Raw genomic sequence first — 20685 nt, forward strand, 5'->3', positions numbered from 1 at the left:
ATACTTTTTCAAGGTCTTTGTGATACAGTTCCGTCTACTTTATGGCTAGGATAATAGAGTTAGGGTTATATACCTAATGTTACCTCTAATTTACCAGGTCCCTCTTTGGAACTTTGAGTTGTTTTTTTTTTGTTTTTTTTTTGTTTTTTGTTTTGTTTTTTATAGATTTTATTTATTCGTAAGAGAGGCAGAGAGACACAGGCAGAGGGAGAAACAGGCTCCACGCAGGGAGCCCATGCAGGCCTTGGTCCCGGGTCTCCGGGATCACGACCTGAGCCCGAGGCAGACACCCAACCGCTCAGCCACCCAGGCATCCCAGAACTTTGGATTTCGTAATAAAGTATGGGTGATACTATGTGTTCATCCTGTTTCACAGGAATATGGAAAGGAAGACATTACATAAAGTATGGACTGTTTTGTAAATTACTGAGCTTGTCACATATACCTAATATGATTTCTAACATCTAAATTACCATTCTATACTATCGTTGAAGAGTTGATTCAAGCTAAATAGCTTTGAGGTTTTTTTTTTTAATTAACCAAATATCCTTTTAGAAGACAAATTATGAAGAGGTAGATATGATTAGCTGCTATATAACTGTCAGCTTTCCTAGGTAAGTTTTTCTAGCTCACGATTATTATTTAAAATTATTAATAATGTATCACCTGATTCATATAGAAAATACTTTTACAGGATTGTGATTTTCAAAGAGTGTGTTTTAAATAAGGCCACCTCTTTGTTTGTAACAGAATACAAAGATTTTTTTAAAAAGATTTTATTTATTTATTCATGAGAGAGAGAAAGAGAGAGAGAGAGAGAGAGAGAGAGAGGGGCAGAGACACAGGCAGAGGGAGAAGCAGGCTCCATGCAGGGAGCCCGATGTGGGACTCTATCCCTGGTCCCCAGGATCAGGCCGTGGGCCAAAGGCAGTGCTAAACCTCTGAGCCACCCAGGCTGCTCCAGAATACAAAGATTTTATGACAACTGTCCCTTTTTTCCAGGTTTACATATTCCATGAGGGAAAAAAATGTAAAGCCAACTAATAATCCCAGATAGTGTAAGGGTGCCCAAAGGCCAGATATAAACAAACTATGGCTTCATGAATGAAATAGGCAATAAGGGCCTTTTGAAGGAGAGTGAATAGCTGGATTTGACTGGCGTACAGACTTTTTTTTTTTTTTTAATTAGTTGGAGATAGGTTTAAAGTTTACCTTTTTGGTAATATGGCTACTGATTGGAAAAAATCATTTATATAGGTTTGTGTTAGAATGGAGGTAGAAGGCAGAAAACTAAACAGATAAAAATAATGTGTTACCCATTTGCCAAGTAACATAGATATTTACTTTCTTGTTTGAAACATTAAGATCCTTAGCACAGAGAGGACTTTCTCATCTGCTGTGAAGCAGCATGTTGGCTCACATGTAAGCTGGTCTCTGCTCCAGTGTCATCATCGAACTTGTGCACCATAGAGATGTTCTGAAATTATGGTGGCTCTATTTTTGATTTTCCTTCAGTAGCTTTCATTACAATTTTTCTTTTGGGATCCAATTCAAATGACTATGTAAGTGCCACCCTGCCCTGTATAGCATGTATGTAGTCGTCTGCCCTTTCTTCTCCTTTACTTGGGGAGTTTATATGTGGAGGGAAGGAAAGGTCCTAAGATCTTGACTTCCCACCATGTAGTTTCAACCTGTCTCCATCAGGTGTTAAAAAGATCAATGCCTTTTTTTGGTCAGTGTCTTCAAGGTCAGGTAGCTCTTTGTGAAATACACATAATACAAATCTTAAAGTACTCAGTAAATAGTATTGACTCAACCATAAAGATGAATTTTCTTACAAGGTAAAAGTTTGAAATGAGTAAGATAAGATTTTGAAAGAAAAGATTTCTAGGATATAAAGCCTAAGAAAAATGTGAAGTATGACTCATGATACAGTGTGTCATTTCTTTTCTTTTTTTTTTTTTTTAAAGATTTTATTTATTCATTGAAACACACACAGAGAGAGAGGCAGAGACACAGGCAGAGGGAGAAGCAGGCTCCATGCAGGGAACCCGACGTGGGACTCGATCCCGGGTCTCCAGGATCACACCCCGGGCTGCAGGCGGCGCCAAACCGCTGCGCCACCGGGGCCACCCCAGTGTGTCATTTCTTTATGTTCTATCATCAAAATCGGTATTACTGCTAAAATAGATACTATATTGAAGTAATCTGAGGACTTAGTAAAACAAAATTGAGCTGACAGACTAGGGTGACTATACTTGCAAAGGTCATACAATTCATGCTGAGGTATTTATGTGAGCAAATATATATATAATGTTGGAGAGAATATTGGCAACTCTAAGTTTATAATTGTGCATTTTGTCCCCTATCTTTTTTCCTTTTTAAAGATTTTGTTTATTTATTCATTTATGAAAGACAGAGAGAGAGAGAGAGGGAGAGAGGCAGAGACACAGGCAGAGGGAGAAGCAGGCTCCATGCAGGGAGCCTGATGTGGGACTTGATCCCGGGTCTCCAGGATCACACCCTGGGCCAAAAGCAGGAGCTAAACTGCTGAACCATCCAGGGATCCCTGTCCCCTATCTTATTTAAGCAGGTGGCAACTATGCCTTCTGCTGCTCATGCTCTTTGCCCTTTCTGGTAACCCAGCCCATTGAAATACAGATCAGGGTACTACTAACCTATGAATAAAAAAGAAATGATCCCCTAGATACCCAAGAAAAACCAAGCATATTTGCAAATTATTTTATTCCTAAGCAGAATTCAGCAAGTGGACCCTCCTCCCAGTGGGTACCTCCACATAAAATCTTTGTCATGTGCCTGACCTGTGGGCCCTAACTACTCTGTTGGCTGCTTGGAAAAGAGCTCAGTGTTTTCATTGACTCTGTCATTATCATTACTTAAAACGTTGTCATCCAAATCTATCTATTGCTAATTCTGTTCTACCTATAAGTAGGCATTGAAAGACATACTCTTAATTTTGTAGTATCCTGCTCTTTATTCCAAAAGAGTTCTTTGAAACAAAATTTTATAACTCAGAACAAAACAAAACAAAACACCAATATTATTGAGATGAAAGTCTAAGATTGAAAGAAGTATGGATCAAAATAATATGTTACCGTAAAGAAAGAAACATGTTACAATATTGACATTTTTACATGGGCAATATACAGTCTTACAGTCTTCTTTTGCCAAATGATTGGCAGGAAATACTGATGCTTAAATTTTTTATTAACACAAAACTTTTTACACTGAGAGTTAGTCTCCCTTTTGGTATAGTATTTCATTTACAAATTAGAACTTTGCTTTATGTTGTTTTCTTGAGTGTAAAAAATAATATATATCAGTTTACTTCCAAGTCGGAGATGGGAGCTCATGCCCAATGAAAGGAATTTACATGAATCCTATTTGGAAGTTAAACAATCATTTTGCTTTATAAGAAAAGTCTGGCAAAGTTCATCATACAGTCTACTTTGCTGTAAATCCAAGATTTAATTCCTTTTTATTTTCCATTTAAAGACTTGGAATGTATCATTGTTTGAGTTTCCGTCATTTCACGTGAGTTTTCTTCAGGGGCTGACCTCACAGCACTGGAAATTGACACACTGACCTGACGCTTCAGCATCTTCATAACCTTTCTCTTGTACCCTTTACATGCAAAGAAATATATAAAAGGGTCCATGCAGCAATTGAAGTTCATCAGACATACTGTAAAGTGCAGAGAGATCTGGAATGAATGTCTTTGGCTGCATTCCAGGAGATCAGGAAAATGAAGCTTCTTAATCATGTGTTGAATAATTGCAACATGGTAAGGTGTGAAACAGAGAACAAACACAACAATTATAAAAATAATTGTGTTGAGAGCCTTTTTGTTTACACCAGATTTCTCAGTCAGTGGGTTTTGTTTGGCAGTTTTAAAGAGTTTGCAACAGATTTGAGAGTAGCAGACAAGAATGATTAGAAGAGGAAGCACATATCCTATGAAACATGCACCAAGCAGAATCCACGGAAGAGATTTTGTTTCTTCAAAGTTTGGATATTCCATGCATGTAGTCCTTTCTTCCTCCTGCTTTGACATAGGTTTTATGAGTAGTGGGAGTGTTTGAGCAAATACTAGAATCCAGACAAATATGCAAATGCCTTTTGCATGTTCAATTCTTTTCATCTTGTTGTACCGTAGAGGGTGCACCACAGCAAAGAACCGGTCAATGCTCAAGCAGGTCATGAAGTTCACACCTGCGTATGTATTGATGTAAAACACAAGAGCAGTTATCCTACACAAGGCCTCGCCGATTCTCCAGTCAAAGCCCAGTGCATAGTAGGCTATCCGTGTAGGCAAGGCAGTGGTAAAAAGTATATCAGAAATCACCAAATTTGTTGAATATAGAGTGGTAGAATTGATTTTTTTCCTGTTTTGAATAATAACCACCAAGGCTAGCACGTTTCCTATAAGCCCAATTATGAAGACAATGCTGTAATGCAGAGGCATTAGTATCCTGGCTGTGTTGTAGTGTGCATAGAGATCACAGTCACTTCCCTGAGTAGCTGCAGAGGGTGTAGTAAAATTGTCCATTTTTGTATCCGTTAATGGTGTGCAGAATCTCTAGGAAGAACCAAGAAGAGTACTTTTGATTAAAAGCATATTTAGTTAAAAACAGTGTAAACTCCCTTTTATAGATCTAACATCTAAAATTTTAAGATTTATATAATTTTTAAAAATCTTGTGATGTGTTGCACAGTAAAGGAAACCATCAGCAAAACTTTTAAAGGCAACCTAGTGAATGGGAGAAGATAAGTGCAAATGATATATCTAATAAGAGGTCAATATCCAAAATATATAAAAAACTTCTCTGACTCAAAACAAAAATAATCTGATTAAAAATGAGTAGAGGACCTGAATAAATATTTTGCCAAAGAAGACATACAAATGGGGGATTCCTGGGTGGCTCGGCTGTTTGGCGCCTGCCTTTGGTCCTGGACGCGATTCTGGGGTCCCGGGATCGAGTCCTGCGTCGGGCTCCCGGCATGGAGCCTGCTTCTCCCTCTGCCTGTGTCTCTGCCTCTCTTTCTCTCTCTCTCTATGTCTATCATGAATAAATAAATAAAATCTTAAAAAAAGAAAGACATACAAATGGCCAACAGACACATGAAAAGATACTTAACCTCACTAATTATCAGGAACATGCAAATGAAAACCACAGTGAGGTATTACCTCACACTGGTTAGAATGCTAGTATTCAAAAGACAAGTGTTGGTGAGGATGCAGAAGAAAGGGGAACCCCTGTGCACTGTTAATGGGAATGCAAACTGGTGCAGCCACTCTGGAAAACAAGATGGAAGTTCCTCAAAAAAAAAAGAAAAATAGAAATACCACACAATTCAGTAATTCCACTATCATGTATTTACCCAAAGAAAATGAAAATATGAATTCAAAAAGATATATGTACCCCTATGTTTATTTTAGCACTATTAACAATAGCCAAGATACGGAAGCAACCCCGGTGTCCACTGATAGGTGAATAGATACTATTCATACACACACACACTGGAATATTACTCAGCCATAAAAAAGAATGAGATCTTGTCATTTGCAACAGCATGGGTAGTTCTAGAGAGGATTATGCTAAGTAAAATAAGTCAAAGATAAGTACCAGATGATTTCTCTTATATGTGGAGTCTGAAATGCAAGACAGAAAAGCAGAAACAGACCCATAAATACAGATAATAAACTGGTAGTTAACCAGAGAAGTAGGTGGGGAGTATAAGTGAAATAGATAAAAGAGATTATTAAGAAGTACCCTCAAAAGGAAAAAAAATCTGTGATATGTAGTATGTTTACCTATATAATAAAAGATCAAAGAATAAAATTTATGTTTTTACTCACAATTTGGTGATTTTGGCAAAGCTCTGGCAAAGGAAATATAACCATCTAAATAGAGCAAATATATTTTTGTGGGAAGAGGGGATGCCCTAACTTTTTAGGCAGAAATATCCCCTTTTTTTCCTGATTCACTGTCTGGTTAAGAACAAAATCATGTGCAGCACCCACATTTCTGAGGAGAGTAAAATTCTGCTTTTAAATTGAATTTCAGTTGGACTTTTTATTTTTGTTTTTTGTTTTTTTTGAGGGGGCGGGGCAAATGCATATCACTGCCAGGAAATGAAATCAGTTACATTTATTTAGTGAAATATGAATTTACCACAGTGATCTGATTTGTGTTAACCTAAAAAGTATGAGAAACAAGCTAAGGCCTTGTTAGGAACTGAAAGTTAGGTTTTCTTTTAAAAAAGAAGAAGATGGTAACCACGACAACCACGACAAAAACGACGAAAGAGAAAGAAAAAACTTAAGCTGTTTCAGGGGGAAAGGTTAAGATTAATTCTGAACTAGATCATTTCCCAAGTACCCCACTGATGCATGCGGTGTACATTCCTGTATTTTGCATGCTAGTAAGCATTACACATATGGTGTCTTGTGTTCTGCTTTATCCACTTAACATGGTCATGGACCAGTATAATCTATATATCTGTCATATATAGATCTCATGCAGACATTGGATATTTCTACAGTATTCCAGTGTGTTAATGCATAAGCTGCTTAGCTACTCCCTTGATGAATTATTTCCAATTCTTTTCTTGTGATAAATAATGTTAAGATGAAATTTCAAGTCCTACATCTAAAAGTGGGAAACTACAATAAAACTCCTTATATGGGGCTGAACTTTGATAAAACTTAGGAAGAGCAGAACAATAAATTCTGTGAAATTATTTTTAGAAGAAAAATATTCTGATAGGACAGTTTCTGTGCACAAATCTCATCTGAAACTCAGCAAAATTAGGGAAAATTTCAATATATCTAGTGATGATGTTTATATTAAAAGAGAAAGACTCTATTCCTAGCCATATCAAAGCACCAACTGCTCCTCTGATTGCTTAGTCCTAACAATCTTTTTTTTTTTTTTTTTTAAGATTTTTGTTCATGAGAGACTCAGAGAGAGAGAGAGAAAGAGAGAGAAAGGCAGAGACACAGGCAGAGGGAGAAGCAGGCTCCATGCAGAGAGCCTGACGTGGGACTCGATCCTGGGTCTCCAGGATCAAGCCCTGGGCCGAAGGCGGTGCTAAACTGCTGAGCCACCCCGGGTGCCTCTAGTTCTAACAATCTTACACAGTGAAACTAACACACAGTGGGGGTTATCAGAGAATAATGTTATAATATTATAGGTGTGCATCACATACATAGGTTAACTGTTAAAATATGGAAATATGACCTAAAGCAAAAGGGAACAAAAATGGAAGTAGTACATTCTGTTAATCAAGAAAGATAATTTCTTTCTTGATAATGAGAAAGAAATTTAAATGGATTGAACTCACCTATTAAAAGAACTGTCAGTTTGGATTTGTAAAAAAGAAAAATCCAGCTGTATGCTGCTTAGAAGAGATACAACTCAAAAAATGACTCAGAAAGGTTGAAAATAAAAACACGGGAAAACATGTATCAGGCAAATCTGTCAGTGAAAAGCCGGAGTAGCAGTACTAAATAAAAAATTAAAAAAAAAACATACTTTAAGGCAGATTTAATATTAATAGGGATGAAGAGGGTCACTATAGAAGGTAAAAAGAACAGTTCACAAAAAACATAAAAATAATCTTAAATTGTGCATGTAACAGCAAAATTTAAAGGAGAAATTAGAAATCCACAACCATAGTGGGAGATTTTAGCACATCTTTATTGGACTATGCCAGATAAAAAAGAGATTAGAGACTTAGATCTACCCAATGTGACCTTATAGAATTTGTGCTGAAGGTACATGAGCATTTTTGCAAATTTGACTATGTACGAGGTCATCAGAGGGACTCAGAACTTTCAGAAAACTGTTAATTTAGCAGCTGACATGCCAGAGACTACAGGGCAACTAAATTAGAAATGAATGATAAATAAAGGATAAATTTGGAATCTAAAAAAATATGTGTCTAAGCACTCATGGGTTAAGAAATGAGAGTGGGAATTTTGAAGTACTTAGAACAAAATGACTAAAATACTTTATGCCTAACTGTGGGATTCAGATGAAGTGTTAATCTCAGAAGTAACGGAGAGCCCTGAATGCATTTATTTGCAGATTTTTATTTTGAAATAATTTTTATTTGAGCTAGTTAACACATGTTACATTTGTTTCAGGTGTACAGTGCAGTGACTCAACTCTGTGTGCTTGTGAAAGCATTTTTTTTAAAAAAGATTGAAAATAGATAAACATACAGTTCAGGAAGCTAGAAGAGAATTGTTTGCCCGAGGAAAGTAGAAGAAAATGACAATTACAGAAATTAATAAATTTGAAAACAAAACAAAAACCCAAAAAATATGGACTTTCTATTTTGTGCAGAAAAAAAAATGTTTCTTGAATCATGGAAATTGCAGTTGTGGAATGAAAGTAGAAAAACCTTTATCCACTTAGTTGGGAAAGGCTTTATGTGAGAAGTAACTTTTCAAGAACTGAGACTAGACACAAAGATATGAAAATCCCAAACAGGGGCTGTAATTTAAGGAACAGGTAGCAAGAACTTTTATTTTTGTACTTTCTGTGAAATTTTTTTTCTGAAAATCTCAACATGTTTGTTTTATTTTGAGGAATATTTCTTGGTAGATTTGGGAAATGCTTTTGAAATACATGCTGGGATAGAAATTCTCCATATGAATAAATATTATTGCAGAGATTAGAAAAGTTATGTTAATGTGAGACTCAGAGAAGAACGTGCATTGTTGCCATGTTGTAAATATGTATCCAACTTCTTACTGAATGAAGTATGGCACCCATTAGGGCCAGAAATGGCAGGGGTTGCAGAACATTTGATTTTCAAGAATATTTAACATGATGTTAATTATAAAGATGAAAATTTGCAAACAAATCAAATGTCCATCATCAGGGGATTGGTTAATACCTTATGAGATAGCTATACAGTGGAATACTCTGCAGTCACTGGAAGTGGCAGTGTGGGTGCCTGTTACTGGGCAGAGACGTATGTTAAGTAAGGAAAGCAGATTACACAACATACCACTTCGGGGGAAGGAAAAGCAATTATACACATACATACACACCTGTATGGATATGTATGCCAAAACATTTTGTACAAGTCATTTTTGAGTTTTGTCCATATACCTTTAAATTTCTAATACTGAACATGAATTGCCTATGAAATGAGAACTAGATAAATAATTTAAGAAAAAAAATTCTTTAGGTCAGTTCTTCTTACAAAAACCTTATCATCTGCAATGCATTTCAGAGGTGGTCCTTCAGTGCACTTTACTTGAGTCGATGCATGAATTTTTATTAGGCGCCTACCTTGAAGCCCTATCTGGAAGCACTCTCACAGTAAGCCTGTGGGCTAAGAACTGCTCTCACCTACCTACTTGCCATGTGAGAAAACTGCGTGTCATACAAGTTAAAAGGTCATGCTGGATGCTTCTCCGTGGCAACCAGGCTTTGGGTCTCCTACTCTGTCCCGTCCTTGCTTGGCAGGGGCAGCTCATAGAACTAAGAGCCTGTGGTTTCAAAGTCATCCAGGCTTTAAGAACCATTCTTACCTGTAAATAAACAGCCCGGGAACAATGTGGCCCAGCCGCTCCAGAGCAGGGGAATGATTCTTCTGAGGACGGTGGAGTTCCCACTTCTGGGATAGCGTAGAACCCTGAGGGAAAGACTCTTGATGCGCCTCTTACTGCTCACCTTCGTGCTGAGTCAATCAGAGAGACACCTGCACAATGTGGACATGTAAATAGGATGGCTCAGAAATGATCTTTGGTAAAGACGAACCAAGGCAGTCTTCAAATCTGGTCATTTGGATGTTTGATAACCTCTTGAAAGTTGATTTTGTTAGTGACACTAGCATATTACCTTAGTTCTTGATTGTCCTAAGCTATTGATGCTCTAGTTTTAGTCAATTTTATGTTTTCCAAATTGAGAGGAAGATGCTTTCATGTGCTTGACCATTGTTATTACATTCTCAGATGAATGAATCTTAGTTTATTAATATCTTCCCTCGGAGGTATTATTTTATACCTTCCTCTAATCTATTTGATATTACTTTCCTGAACCTTGACTTACTCCATTCTTTTATTCAGCAAAAATTGCTTTTAGTGTTGTCATATGCTAGGTACTGGAAATGCCGAGAGGGATCTTTCAGTATGGGAGAGCCTGAAACTGATGGATGTATGTATGATGTTGGGAATGTGCTGCCATATAAAGAGACATTATCTCATTCTTCTTCCAGTGGCTCCTTCTCACACCTACCAGGGTTCTGCTTGCTCTTTGGATTATAGTACTCTTTAGCAACCTTTAGATTGCAAACTGCTCTTTTAATCTTTTTTTTCAGGTATAACTAACTTCTTCCCACCTCCCTTTCTCCTTTTCTTCCTTTATCTGTTTATTTTTTTAATACATTTTAAATATTTTAAAAATAAGTTAATCTTTTTTTTTTTTAAGATTTTATTTATTTATTCATGAGAGACACACACACACAGAGAGAGAGAGAGAGAGAGGCAGAGACACAGGCAGAGGGAGAAGCAGGCTCCACACAGGGAGCCCGACGTGGGACTTAATCCCGGGACTCCAGGGTCATGCCCTGGGTCGAAGGCAGGCACTAAACCACTGAGCCACTCAGGGATCCCAATATATATATATTTTTTAAGTAAACTCTACACTCAGCAGGGGGCTTGAACTGATGATCCCCAGATCAAGAGTCACATGCTCTACCGCCTGAGCCAGCCAAGCACCTCTTAAGTATTTTACATTTTTATAATCATTAGACAACAGCTTCTGACATGTTAGTAGTATAGATATACTGTATTGTACTTGGAAGTATTGTGTCTTGTCATTTTACTGCCTACAGAACAACACAAAGAAGTGTTTAGCTCTTTTTTCCTTGGAATACTTTTATCTATAATAATTATAATTTCCTCATAACGCTTTCTAGTGGAAAGGTGTATGTGGTCACTAAACTGTCCTTAATACCCCCCTCTCTGAGGGACATGAATGAGGATTGAGACTTTGCCCTAAGAGCACAATTAGTAACTGGGCTGCATAAAGTGTGGGGCTGTATTCAGGTCCTGAGGAACTCCCTTACCTCTTGACAGTGAAGTACCTACAGCCTTCCTGGCAGCCACCTATGCCAGTTCTCTTGCCATTTTTGTTATTAAGCAAAGGAGTCTATCCCAGTTTTGTCTCTGTAATGCAATATTGATAACTCTGCTACTATTCTAGCATATGTAAAACAGCATGTTCTTCCACAGCAAAATATCCTCCACTGTATTTTTACTTATGTTTTCGGAAGTGGGTCTGTGTGTGTTTAGAGTTGACTTCACTGCTACTAGAGCAGCTAACGTTTCTTAAGACATTATCATCTCATTTTTGCATAACCGGACATGTTGACATGAGCTGACAAGTTCTTTCTAGCCACAGAAACTAACGCAAAACTCATCTTTTAGTATTTAAGAAAATTGTCAAAGCTCTAATGTAATTTGTACTCTGGAAGTATTTACCCTGGTACCAACTTGCTTGGATAATGATATCTTAGCTTTTATTTGTAGCAGAAACAGAATAAAACCACTATATTCAAAGACTTTAGTATGAATGAGAATACCAGCTTTTAGTTTTTGCTTTAAGATTCCTGAAATGTTGCTTTTACCTCTGATAATTTATTCACATAATAACCATCAACAACCTTAAATGAAAAAGAGCTAAACCTCTAGTAATTTTGTCTAAATTCAGGCCTTAGCATTGCTTTGAATGGTTCAAGTCATGTGAAGCAATAGGAGGTGACTTCTCTGTAAGACCAAGTATGCTGGAGACCATATTTACACATCAAGATGATCTCACTCAAGTGCCCACATGCACCAAAGAGGAAGTTCCAGGACCATGCTTTCAAAAACCAGAAGAGCCACACAATGTGGACACATAGATATGAATTATATTTGTACGTTGTTAAATGATAAGTGTTGATTGATCTGATCTTTCTCTGATTTCTCCTGATACATTGTCCTTTGACTATTTTCTGGAGGAGAGATAAGGTTGAGGAGTTTCTGGAGTGGGGAAAAAAATGAAAGCTTTGAGAAAGGAGATTACAGGTGAAAGCTTGGGTCCTGCGGAACAATAAGGATTCGATCTGCTGAGGAACTACACAAACACAGATGTATCAAGTAGCAGGCCTTGGCTGTTTAACAGTGCCTTTGAGAAAAAACACCCCCCTACCCCCGCCCACCACACACAAAAGAAATCTTTACTTCTTCCTCTGGTTACCTAGTTTTATGAGCACTTGTCAGTTACTTGAGAAAGCCTCCTCCTCCTTGACTGATCAAACAGGGACATCTGAGTTTGGTCCAGCATCACACACATCATGGCCTCGCACTCAACCAATGATTTTTTTTCACCTTCTTTTTAGTTGACTAAAAATCATCACCTGAGCAGTTGTGTGGGCCATTTGCCTGTAAAGTAGGCAGGTGGGGGATTAATTCCTGCTGGGGGACAGAAACCCAAGGCACAGAAGGGCTACGAGCAGCATGGGCACAGCCTTTTGTCACTTCACGGGCCAAGTCAGAAGGGCTGTTCCAGTAAGCTGCCACTCGGCTGCACTGGTAGTACACGCCCAGTTCACTTTAATGAAGCAAATCTTTCTACACTCTCAGGTGATTTTTTTTTCCCCCAACCAGCTTTGAGTCCTATTTTGGTAGGTAACTGTGGTCGAGTCCTTTTGGGAAGGATATAGGGAACATTGTCCAGGAAGCTGACACACTGGCAGCTGCTTGTACTTTGTCAGGATAGAATGTCACACCTGCCAGAGTGTGCTCAGCGTAGTGTTGTCTGTGGTTGTCTGTATGTGAGAACCTCCCTGGCCTGCCCCCTGGGAGCTCGCTTTTTCTGGAAAGTGTGATGCTGCCGCTGATGCCATGGCCTAGGCTGGTTCTGACCACCTCTCAGGAGGTCTGCAGAACATCATCTTATATATCTCCAGCTGACCCAGGACTGAGGCCCAATAACTACTCAGTACAGGACAACAGCCTTACTAAGGCCATGAAGAACTTTTTGAAGATACAGGAAAAAAACCAACCAAACAAACAAGAAAACAAAACCCAACTAGCATTTGCCAGTCTGTAGGTTACTTGTGCCTCTGGCATCCTGACCTAGTGGGCACTGAAGACCATGTCACCTTCTGTAAACATGTACCTTGGGATTAAAGGGGAAGGGGCCTGACATTTGGATTATTTGATCAGACACCCACTTGCACATTTGGGGTTTCACATATTCCAGCTATTTTTCTTTCACCTTTCACTGATTTTCTTTGTGTGGCTTTTGGCAGCTTTAGTACTGACGAGGATGGTGTGAAAGTTCTCAAACATGAAGACAAAGGAGGTGGCAAAGGACTAGAGTTATACAATGTAATGTTTAGGAGTTGTAAGAAAAAAAGAACCCCACTGTAATACTCATTACAGTGTGAGGAAGACAAATACTGTGTTTCCATGTGGCAGAATTTGACCTATAAGTAGGATAATTGAATAATTTAAAAAGATTTTATAGCGAAGATCTGAGTCTGTAGAGTCTTTATCCTTTAAGTCCAGAACGTTTCTAGAAAACATATGTGCCTTTTCTCCTTAAAGTTCAAGGGAGTTTCAGGTTTTGTTTTTTGTCTCTTACCTCATGGAAATTAGTCAGAAACATTAAATATCCTTACTTTGTGGATAACAGAATTTCAGAGATAAGGTCGTTTGCTTGGGGTCCTCCCTCAGCGTGGGTGCTAGGTTAGGAGTCCCAGAGGTGTCCAGGGCTCCATGCGCTCCTTCACCCACCACCTCCCATCAGCAGTTCCTGTGCCTTCAGCCTCCTGACTCCCACCCTCCACCTCTCCGCTGCACTGTGGTTTTGTCTGTCCATCTGCCTGTCCTTATACGACTCCCACTCCCACTGCCTGCCCTCAGACCACCCTTGCTTCTCCCTGGAGCTACTGCTGCCACTCTCACGATGCCTTTCAAATGCAGCCTATCGACCACCCTGAGCAAATGGAAAGCTCTCAGTCGTGACACATGATTTCCTGTGACTGCAGTCTTCCTCCACAGCTGGCTCTCTGGCCGTCTTCTCCCTGTGATCCCTGGCTCCAGCCTTACTAAATTATTTGCAGTTTTTTGATGTCCTGTGTTCTCTCACAGCTCTGTGCTTTTTAGGCACTCTTGCTTCTGTCTGATGCCTCCTCTCCTTTGTCCTATATCCTTTTTTTTTTTTTAAGACTTTATTTATTCATGAGAGATGTGGAAAGAGAGGCAGAAACATAGGCATAGGGATTAGCAGGTTTCCTGCAAGGAGCCTGATACAGGACTCGATCTCAGGACCCTGAGCCGAAGGCAGACTCAACCCTGAGCCACCCAGGCATCCTTCCTTTGTCCCAAATCCTTTGCTTCTACTTTCCTTCAAGACTTAGTTAAAAATCAACTGTTCCTAGAAACTTCCTTGATTTTATCCTCTCCTGCTTCCTTACCAGCACCCCTCAAGAAAAGCAGCGTGGAATATCCTTGTGAGGACACTGTGCTCTGTATTAGCATCAGTGTTGTTAGGTTTATTTTTCTGTTTCCCACTAGCCGGTGCAATCCTTTGAGTAAGAACTGTGAATCTTGTATATCTCCAGCTGACCCAGGACTGAGGCCTAATAACTACCCAGTACAGGACAGCAGAGTGCCAGCGTTCTCCATCCTCAGTCAGAGGTTCCTTATCAGAGTTCTTGATTAGTAATAGTAACCAGTATTGTGAAGTGCAGACTGTCTTCCAGGTACTGTTCTGGGTACTCCATATTTATTCACTCACTGAATCATCACAGTATTTTCACAAACCCATTCCAGTGGTGAAACTGAGGCACAGAGCCTTTACATGACGTGTCTAAAGACACAGCTGTTAGGTGTCAGGATTCAATCCTGGCAGTTTGACTCCAGAAATCACATTCGGTGCAGTGTTTTATCCCTAGCTCCTGTTTCCAACATGATCTGGTGTTATTGGTAGAAAACAGGTAAAAATAGGAAGATTTTTCAAAACTTTAACACATACCAACTTATCCTGTCTGAACTAGAAAGAAGAGGAGAGCTGGGGAGATGGAGAAAGGGAGGAGAAGAAGGGAATATATTGATTTAAACGAAGGCATTCATTAATTTACTTGAAACATATTTTAAAGCAAGTAAAGGTTTTACAAATGAATTTAGATTTTACTATTTTTAATAACATTTCCATAAAACAATTTGGACTGAAAGAAGATGGTAAATACCAAGGATAGCTTCTTTCATTTCTTATTTTTTAAAAAGATTTTATTTATTCAAGAGAGAGAAAGCAAGCATGAGCAGGGGGAGGAGCAGAGAGGGAGAAATAGACTCTCTGCTGAGCAGGGGCTGATCCCAGGACCCCTGAGCCCAAGGAAGACACTTAACCAACTGAGCCACCAGGCACCCCTTAGGATAGCTTTTATGCTATTAATTTATTTTTATGCTACTTATTTAGGTATTTGCAGACATTTAACACAATATTTTTATTCTTCTCTTTGAGCTTTCAAGACATGTTACTCTACAGTTTCCAGATGATTTTCATGTGTATTATCTCATCTGACATTGAAGCCCTGTACTTTACAGAGTTCTTGAAAAGCTGAGGAGTTCTATGGGCTGGAGGGGCTTACACACCCTCAGCATGCTCTGTACTCTGTGGCCTTGAAGGCTGCAGCAGGCCCTTACTCACAGCAGGGGGAGAAGCCTCACTTCTAAACTCCTCTGCTGGATGGGAAGCTCTTCCTTTTAAACGCTCATCCTTAAAAGGATGATGGCTTTCTCTCTTACAACATTCTTATCCCATAGAGTGTTTCAGAATCATCCCACAATAGATAGCTAATAAATGCCTATGGGTTACTTAAGTGAAGGAAAGTCATATAGTGACCTGAGGTGGTGTTTATTCCGGTAAATGACTGGTCCTATTACTAATAAGCTCTTGGAAGCCAATTGAAAGTAACTTAGAAGAGGCATTACCAGCACCATCGCCACATGGTAGATGGTGAGCCAGTGAGTGAGGAGGCTTTGTGCAGCAGTGTGCTCTTTGCAGTGTTATGTCCCAAAAGTACAATTAAGCCCCGGAGAGAAAGCATGTACTGAAATATTAGCAGATGCAGAGTCCAGACGGTGAGCACAGTGAGATGTTTACCCTCCACAGACCCAATCTTTATGTAAAATATTCTATAAAGATCTGCAAATAAGTTTAAGAAAAATAACTCTCACAAAATATTAGGGCAAGGAAACTGCCTATCGGATTCATCCTTTGGTAGTTTAATGGGTAGAGGGAAGGGGGAATGATGATAGCAGTTTTCTAGCATATACTATGTGACGGCCAGGGTGACAAGGACTTAGCTGTATTACTACTCCCCGTTTTACAAATGAAGCAACTGAAGTCAGAGACTGCCCTAGGCCACACAGCCTAGAAATAATCAAGCCCAGGTTCAAGCCTGACTACAGACCCCATGCTCTGAACCACGGCACTGTGTTGTACTTCGAGTGATACCCGCCAGGACACCCTCCCCCCCCTTCCTTTAGAGGAAGTCTCCTCACAGCTTATATTTTGCCAAAAATTTCTATTACTTCCATTCCTAACCTGGACATAAATATTGCAAATCATTGCATATACCTTATTGTTTTATGACATTATTTTAGGCACATGAAATTCTAGAGAAAATAGACATGTGTAGCTTTTGTGATCATCAAATAAATATAAAGCAAGCAATGGGTTTATTTTTCACTTATCAAATTAACAGTTTATAATTAAAATACTCAGGTTAGCTGAGAAGCAGTAAAGCTCAAACTGTCACTAGTGGAAGGGTAAATTGCTAAAATGTCTTGTAAACCAAAAAATATCAATTTATATATGAAGCTTTAAAAACATTTATATCTTTGCCCAAGGAATTCTAGTACTGGGATTCTCTCCAGAGAAATGCTAGAAAGTATAGAAGTAATAGAGATATAGAAAAGACCTTTATATACATAGATACATGGTCAAATAGTAGAATGTAATGACTCTTTTATTTTAAATTGTGCTGAATAATTGGTATACACATGCATTTAAGTATAGGAATATTCCATTTTAGAATAACTTTGTGGGACACCTGTATGACTCAGTGGTTTAGCCCCTGCCTTCGACCGAGGGCGTGATCCTGGAGTCCCAGGATCGAGTCCCACATCGGGCTCCCTGCATGGAGCCTGCTTCTCCCTCTGCCTGTATCTCTGCTTCTCTCTCTCTATGTCTCTCATGAATACATAAAAACAACTTTGTTCCTTTCCTTTCATACTAAAGTATCCTGAAATATTGGCATTATTTACTAATTTATAGTGGATGCTGTTTTTTTGCAATTTTGAGTTCACACAGAAGTACAAAGTAAACCCTTTTTTTTTTTTGAGCATAGATTTTTGGCATGATCCATTATTCTCACCGACAATATTAGCTAATTAGAACTGCCGGTTATCAAAGAGTCTAAACTATATTAATTATACAGTTTTTGTTAGAAATGTATAGTTGCCATCGAATAGATTCTATTCCTATATACCTTCCTTAAGTAGGCTTTTAAAGTTTTACAAAATACTTTGTTAAAAATATATATATATGTATGTTGTACTTACCTCTGAGTGACTTGTTGGGGCCTCCATGGAGTAGCAGTGTTTGCCCAACTGAAGTAGCTTACTTTGGCATGTTGTTAAGAGAGATTATGCAGGCATCCTTTTATGGGTGGTGGCTTTTTTTTTCCTGTCACCTTGTGACTGAGCATAGTGTAGCGATCACTTAACCTCATATATGCGTGAGCACTTTTTTTTCAAGTAGGAAGTGAAATTTTTCTGTTAGTGACTTTTTTTTGAATAATTATCCAAAAACCCCTTGGTAATATCTGTGGAACTTTGTAAGTTTTTTAAATAAAGAGTTAAGTATTAAAATTCTTTGAAGGGAAGACTAAGCAATAAACCTTAACCAGAAAAAAAAAAAAAAAGAACCAACAATTACTAATGACTTTGTATACATATTCTGTGTAAAAGTGTGAGTTTTTAAATGTTTTAAAGAAAAAGAAAAAAACAATTACTAATGACTTTGTATCCATATTCTGTGTAAAAGTGATTTTTTAAATTTTTTAAAGAAAAAAAATGGGGGTCCTTGGGTGGCTCAGTGGAGTGGCTCAGTGGTTTGATGCCTGCCTTTGGCCCAGGGCGTGATCCTGGATTCCTGGGATCGAGTCCCACATCGGGCTCCCTACATGGAGCCTGCTTCTCCCTCTGCCTGTGTCTCTGCCTCTCTCTCTCTCTCTCATAAATAAATAAAATATTTTTTAGAAATGTTGACTATGATAATTCTGTCTACCTGGAAACTTGTTGCAGAGAGTAGTTTGCTCATTCTGTATCTTAACAGCTTATGAGAAAGAAGCAAAGGATTCTGTGGTGAGTAGGAATGATGCTCTTTTGCATTGTACGAGGACTAGTCAATGTTTTCAGGCAGGAGGCCAACTGACACAATCTAGGACTGCATGGACACAGGAGTGACAAGGGAGGAGTTAAAGGGGAACATTTTATAGCTGAAAATCCAGACTTTGTGCATAGGATGGAGACTATGGTGTTCACCATATAGTTCTAGTTGGCTCAGTTTAAACCAACTATGTAACAGGGCTAGCACAGTGCAATTTATATGTAGGCTAAGTGAATAGACATATAGTTGTCAGAATGAGAGAGGTGATATTTACATTTACCCAGGACTGATATGGCTATTCGCAATCAGCTCTGGGTGCTGCATTTTATGAAGGGCATATAGATGACTTAGTGTGACTATGCTGGTAGGGGTCTGGATCCTGAGTCTTAGGAGAAATGATCTAATAAACTGAGAATGTTTAGGCTTGGCAGGGCAGTGATCATCTTCATGTATTTGAAAACTGTCTCACAGAAAAGAATTTAGGTTGCGTATGTCAATCTTCCTGACTCTAGAGAATAGAAGGAAGGCCAGTAGAGGAAGTTACTGGAGACAGCTTTCAAATCAAATTATAAAGGTAGTTTCCAAAAGTTAGGATCATAAAAAAATGGAATAGGCTGTTTCTGATTTAGGTGCCTATATAAACTGGTTGACTATTTTGAGGAATGATATAGAAAGAATTGAATCATTTGGTAGGAATTTGTAACTCTGACTTCAGACCTTCCACTCTAGGATCTGTCAAAATGGCCAAGGGGCTTCAGCCCCTCAGTGATATCTTTCCATCTAGAAGCATACTTGGTTCTTCTAAGCTCTAAAAGGCTGAAGATCTATAAAGGAACACTGTCAGACAGAAGAGCAACAACTTACACAATTCTTTGGACCTCCATCATACTGTCTGTAAAATAAAGGTATTGAAGTAAATGATCGCCAAGATAATTCCTAGTGCAAAAATTCTTAGGAAATAAAGAGATTTTATGGTTGCTGGATGAATATGATAAAATATATTCTAGGATGAGATATTTAAAACTTGTATTGAAGAATACTTGAGGAAGACTCTGGGGGTTTTTTTGTTTTGTTTTTTTAAAGATTTTATTTATTCATGAGAGATGCAGAGAGAGAGAGAGACAGAGACACAGGCAGAGGGAGAAGCAGGCTCCTCTCAGGGAGTCCGATGTGGGACTTGATCCCAGGACTCCAGGATCATGCCCCAGGTGGAAGGCAGGTGCTCAACCGCTGAGCCACCCAGGCGTCCCAAGGAAGACACTGTTGAGAAGCTTCTCTATTTGTTGAAAGAACATCCTTGTGGGGTGTTTTGATTTTTATTTTTTTGAAATAGCTTTTATTAGGTAAAACATTGTTATATAATGAAAAACTCACCTAGTTGAAGGAAATGTTCTAGCAAACTGGATCTACCTCCTATTTGGTATTAGAGAAGGCGAGTATGTAAAGAAAAGGGAATGGAGTGATTGTACTGTGAGATGCTGTGGGGCATAGTGTGCGATAATTGCATGAGCCCACAAGCCTTATTTCTATTGTCTTTGAAAGTTACCAGGGTTTCTTCTGCTGTACTATAAAAGTGCAGTCAGTGTCTTCTTCTTAGAAGAGATACGATGGACATTTGTGATCTGAACTGAATGTTTTCTAGTATTCTATCAAGTACTGTTGTGAGTGTATAGTAGATACTCAGTAAATATTAGGATATTAGTGGAAGGAAGGAAGGATGAAATGAACTATAACCTCCTTTCCTTTTTCTGTACTTCAGCTTCATATGCTTGAGCCCGATAGGGCTCTCAGAAGTTAGCTAGTCATAGCTTGAAAAGGGTCAAACTGAATTATTGTTGACAATAGAACAGATGTTGTGTCATAAAATAAGGAAAAGAGAAAAACTGGTCAGTGACTAATAACATTATGATATTTTGTGAAGTCTGTGTGTATAGAAATAGCAACGGAAATTTCTACAAAACAACCTGTATGTTCATGGTCTGAAATGTGTGCTTTTGTATTATGGGTATGTATATGTGGTCTAGTACTTAGTCATCATTTAAAACTACACAGTGATTAATAACTTCTAAGGAATTTTTAAACTTCTTTTATTGGTGTATAAGACATGAACTGTGGTCATTAAAATTCCTATCAGGATTTTTCTTAGTTCACATTGAAATGTAACCTCAAACAGGAACATGGCCTCCAATTC

General features: G+C 38.5%; 2 protein-coding genes across 4 annotated transcripts in view; one reads left to right on the plus strand and one right to left on the minus strand.

The window, feature by feature from the left end:
- The window catches only part of UBAC2 (UBA domain containing 2), a 176493-nt gene that overhangs the window by 83268 nt on the left and 72540 nt on the right, over window positions 1–20685 (plus strand). The window lies entirely within an intron of this gene.
- Window positions 2976–9705, minus strand: GPR183 (G protein-coupled receptor 183). 2 transcript variants are annotated; one of them, XM_026003687.2, is made up of 2 exons: window positions 9575–9705; window positions 2976–4600 (listed from the first exon to the last, which is right to left on the minus strand). In XM_026003687.2, exon 2 carries the CDS (start codon window positions 4568–4570, stop codon window positions 3500–3502), a length of 1071 nt encoding a protein of 356 aa, XP_025859472.1. In that variant the 5' UTR covers window positions 4571–4600; window positions 9575–9705; the 3' UTR covers window positions 2976–3499. The 2 variants fall into 2 exon arrangements, with proteins under 2 accessions (XP_025859472.1, XP_072617035.1); XM_072760934.1 differs by lacking the exon at window positions 9575–9705 and adding an exon at window positions 7065–7554 and having other exon boundaries at window positions 2976–4971.

The sequence above is a fragment of the Vulpes vulpes genome, chromosome 6 (genome assembly GCF_048418805.1).
Source record: "Vulpes vulpes isolate BD-2025 chromosome 6, VulVul3, whole genome shotgun sequence".
Classification (NCBI taxonomy): Eukaryota; Metazoa; Chordata; class Mammalia; order Carnivora; family Canidae; genus Vulpes; species Vulpes vulpes.

Coding starts and splice junctions, on each gene's coding strand:
- GPR183 (XM_026003687.2), bottom strand. CDS start 4,570: ATGGACAATTTTACTACACCCTCTGCAGCTACTCAGGGAAGTGACTGT.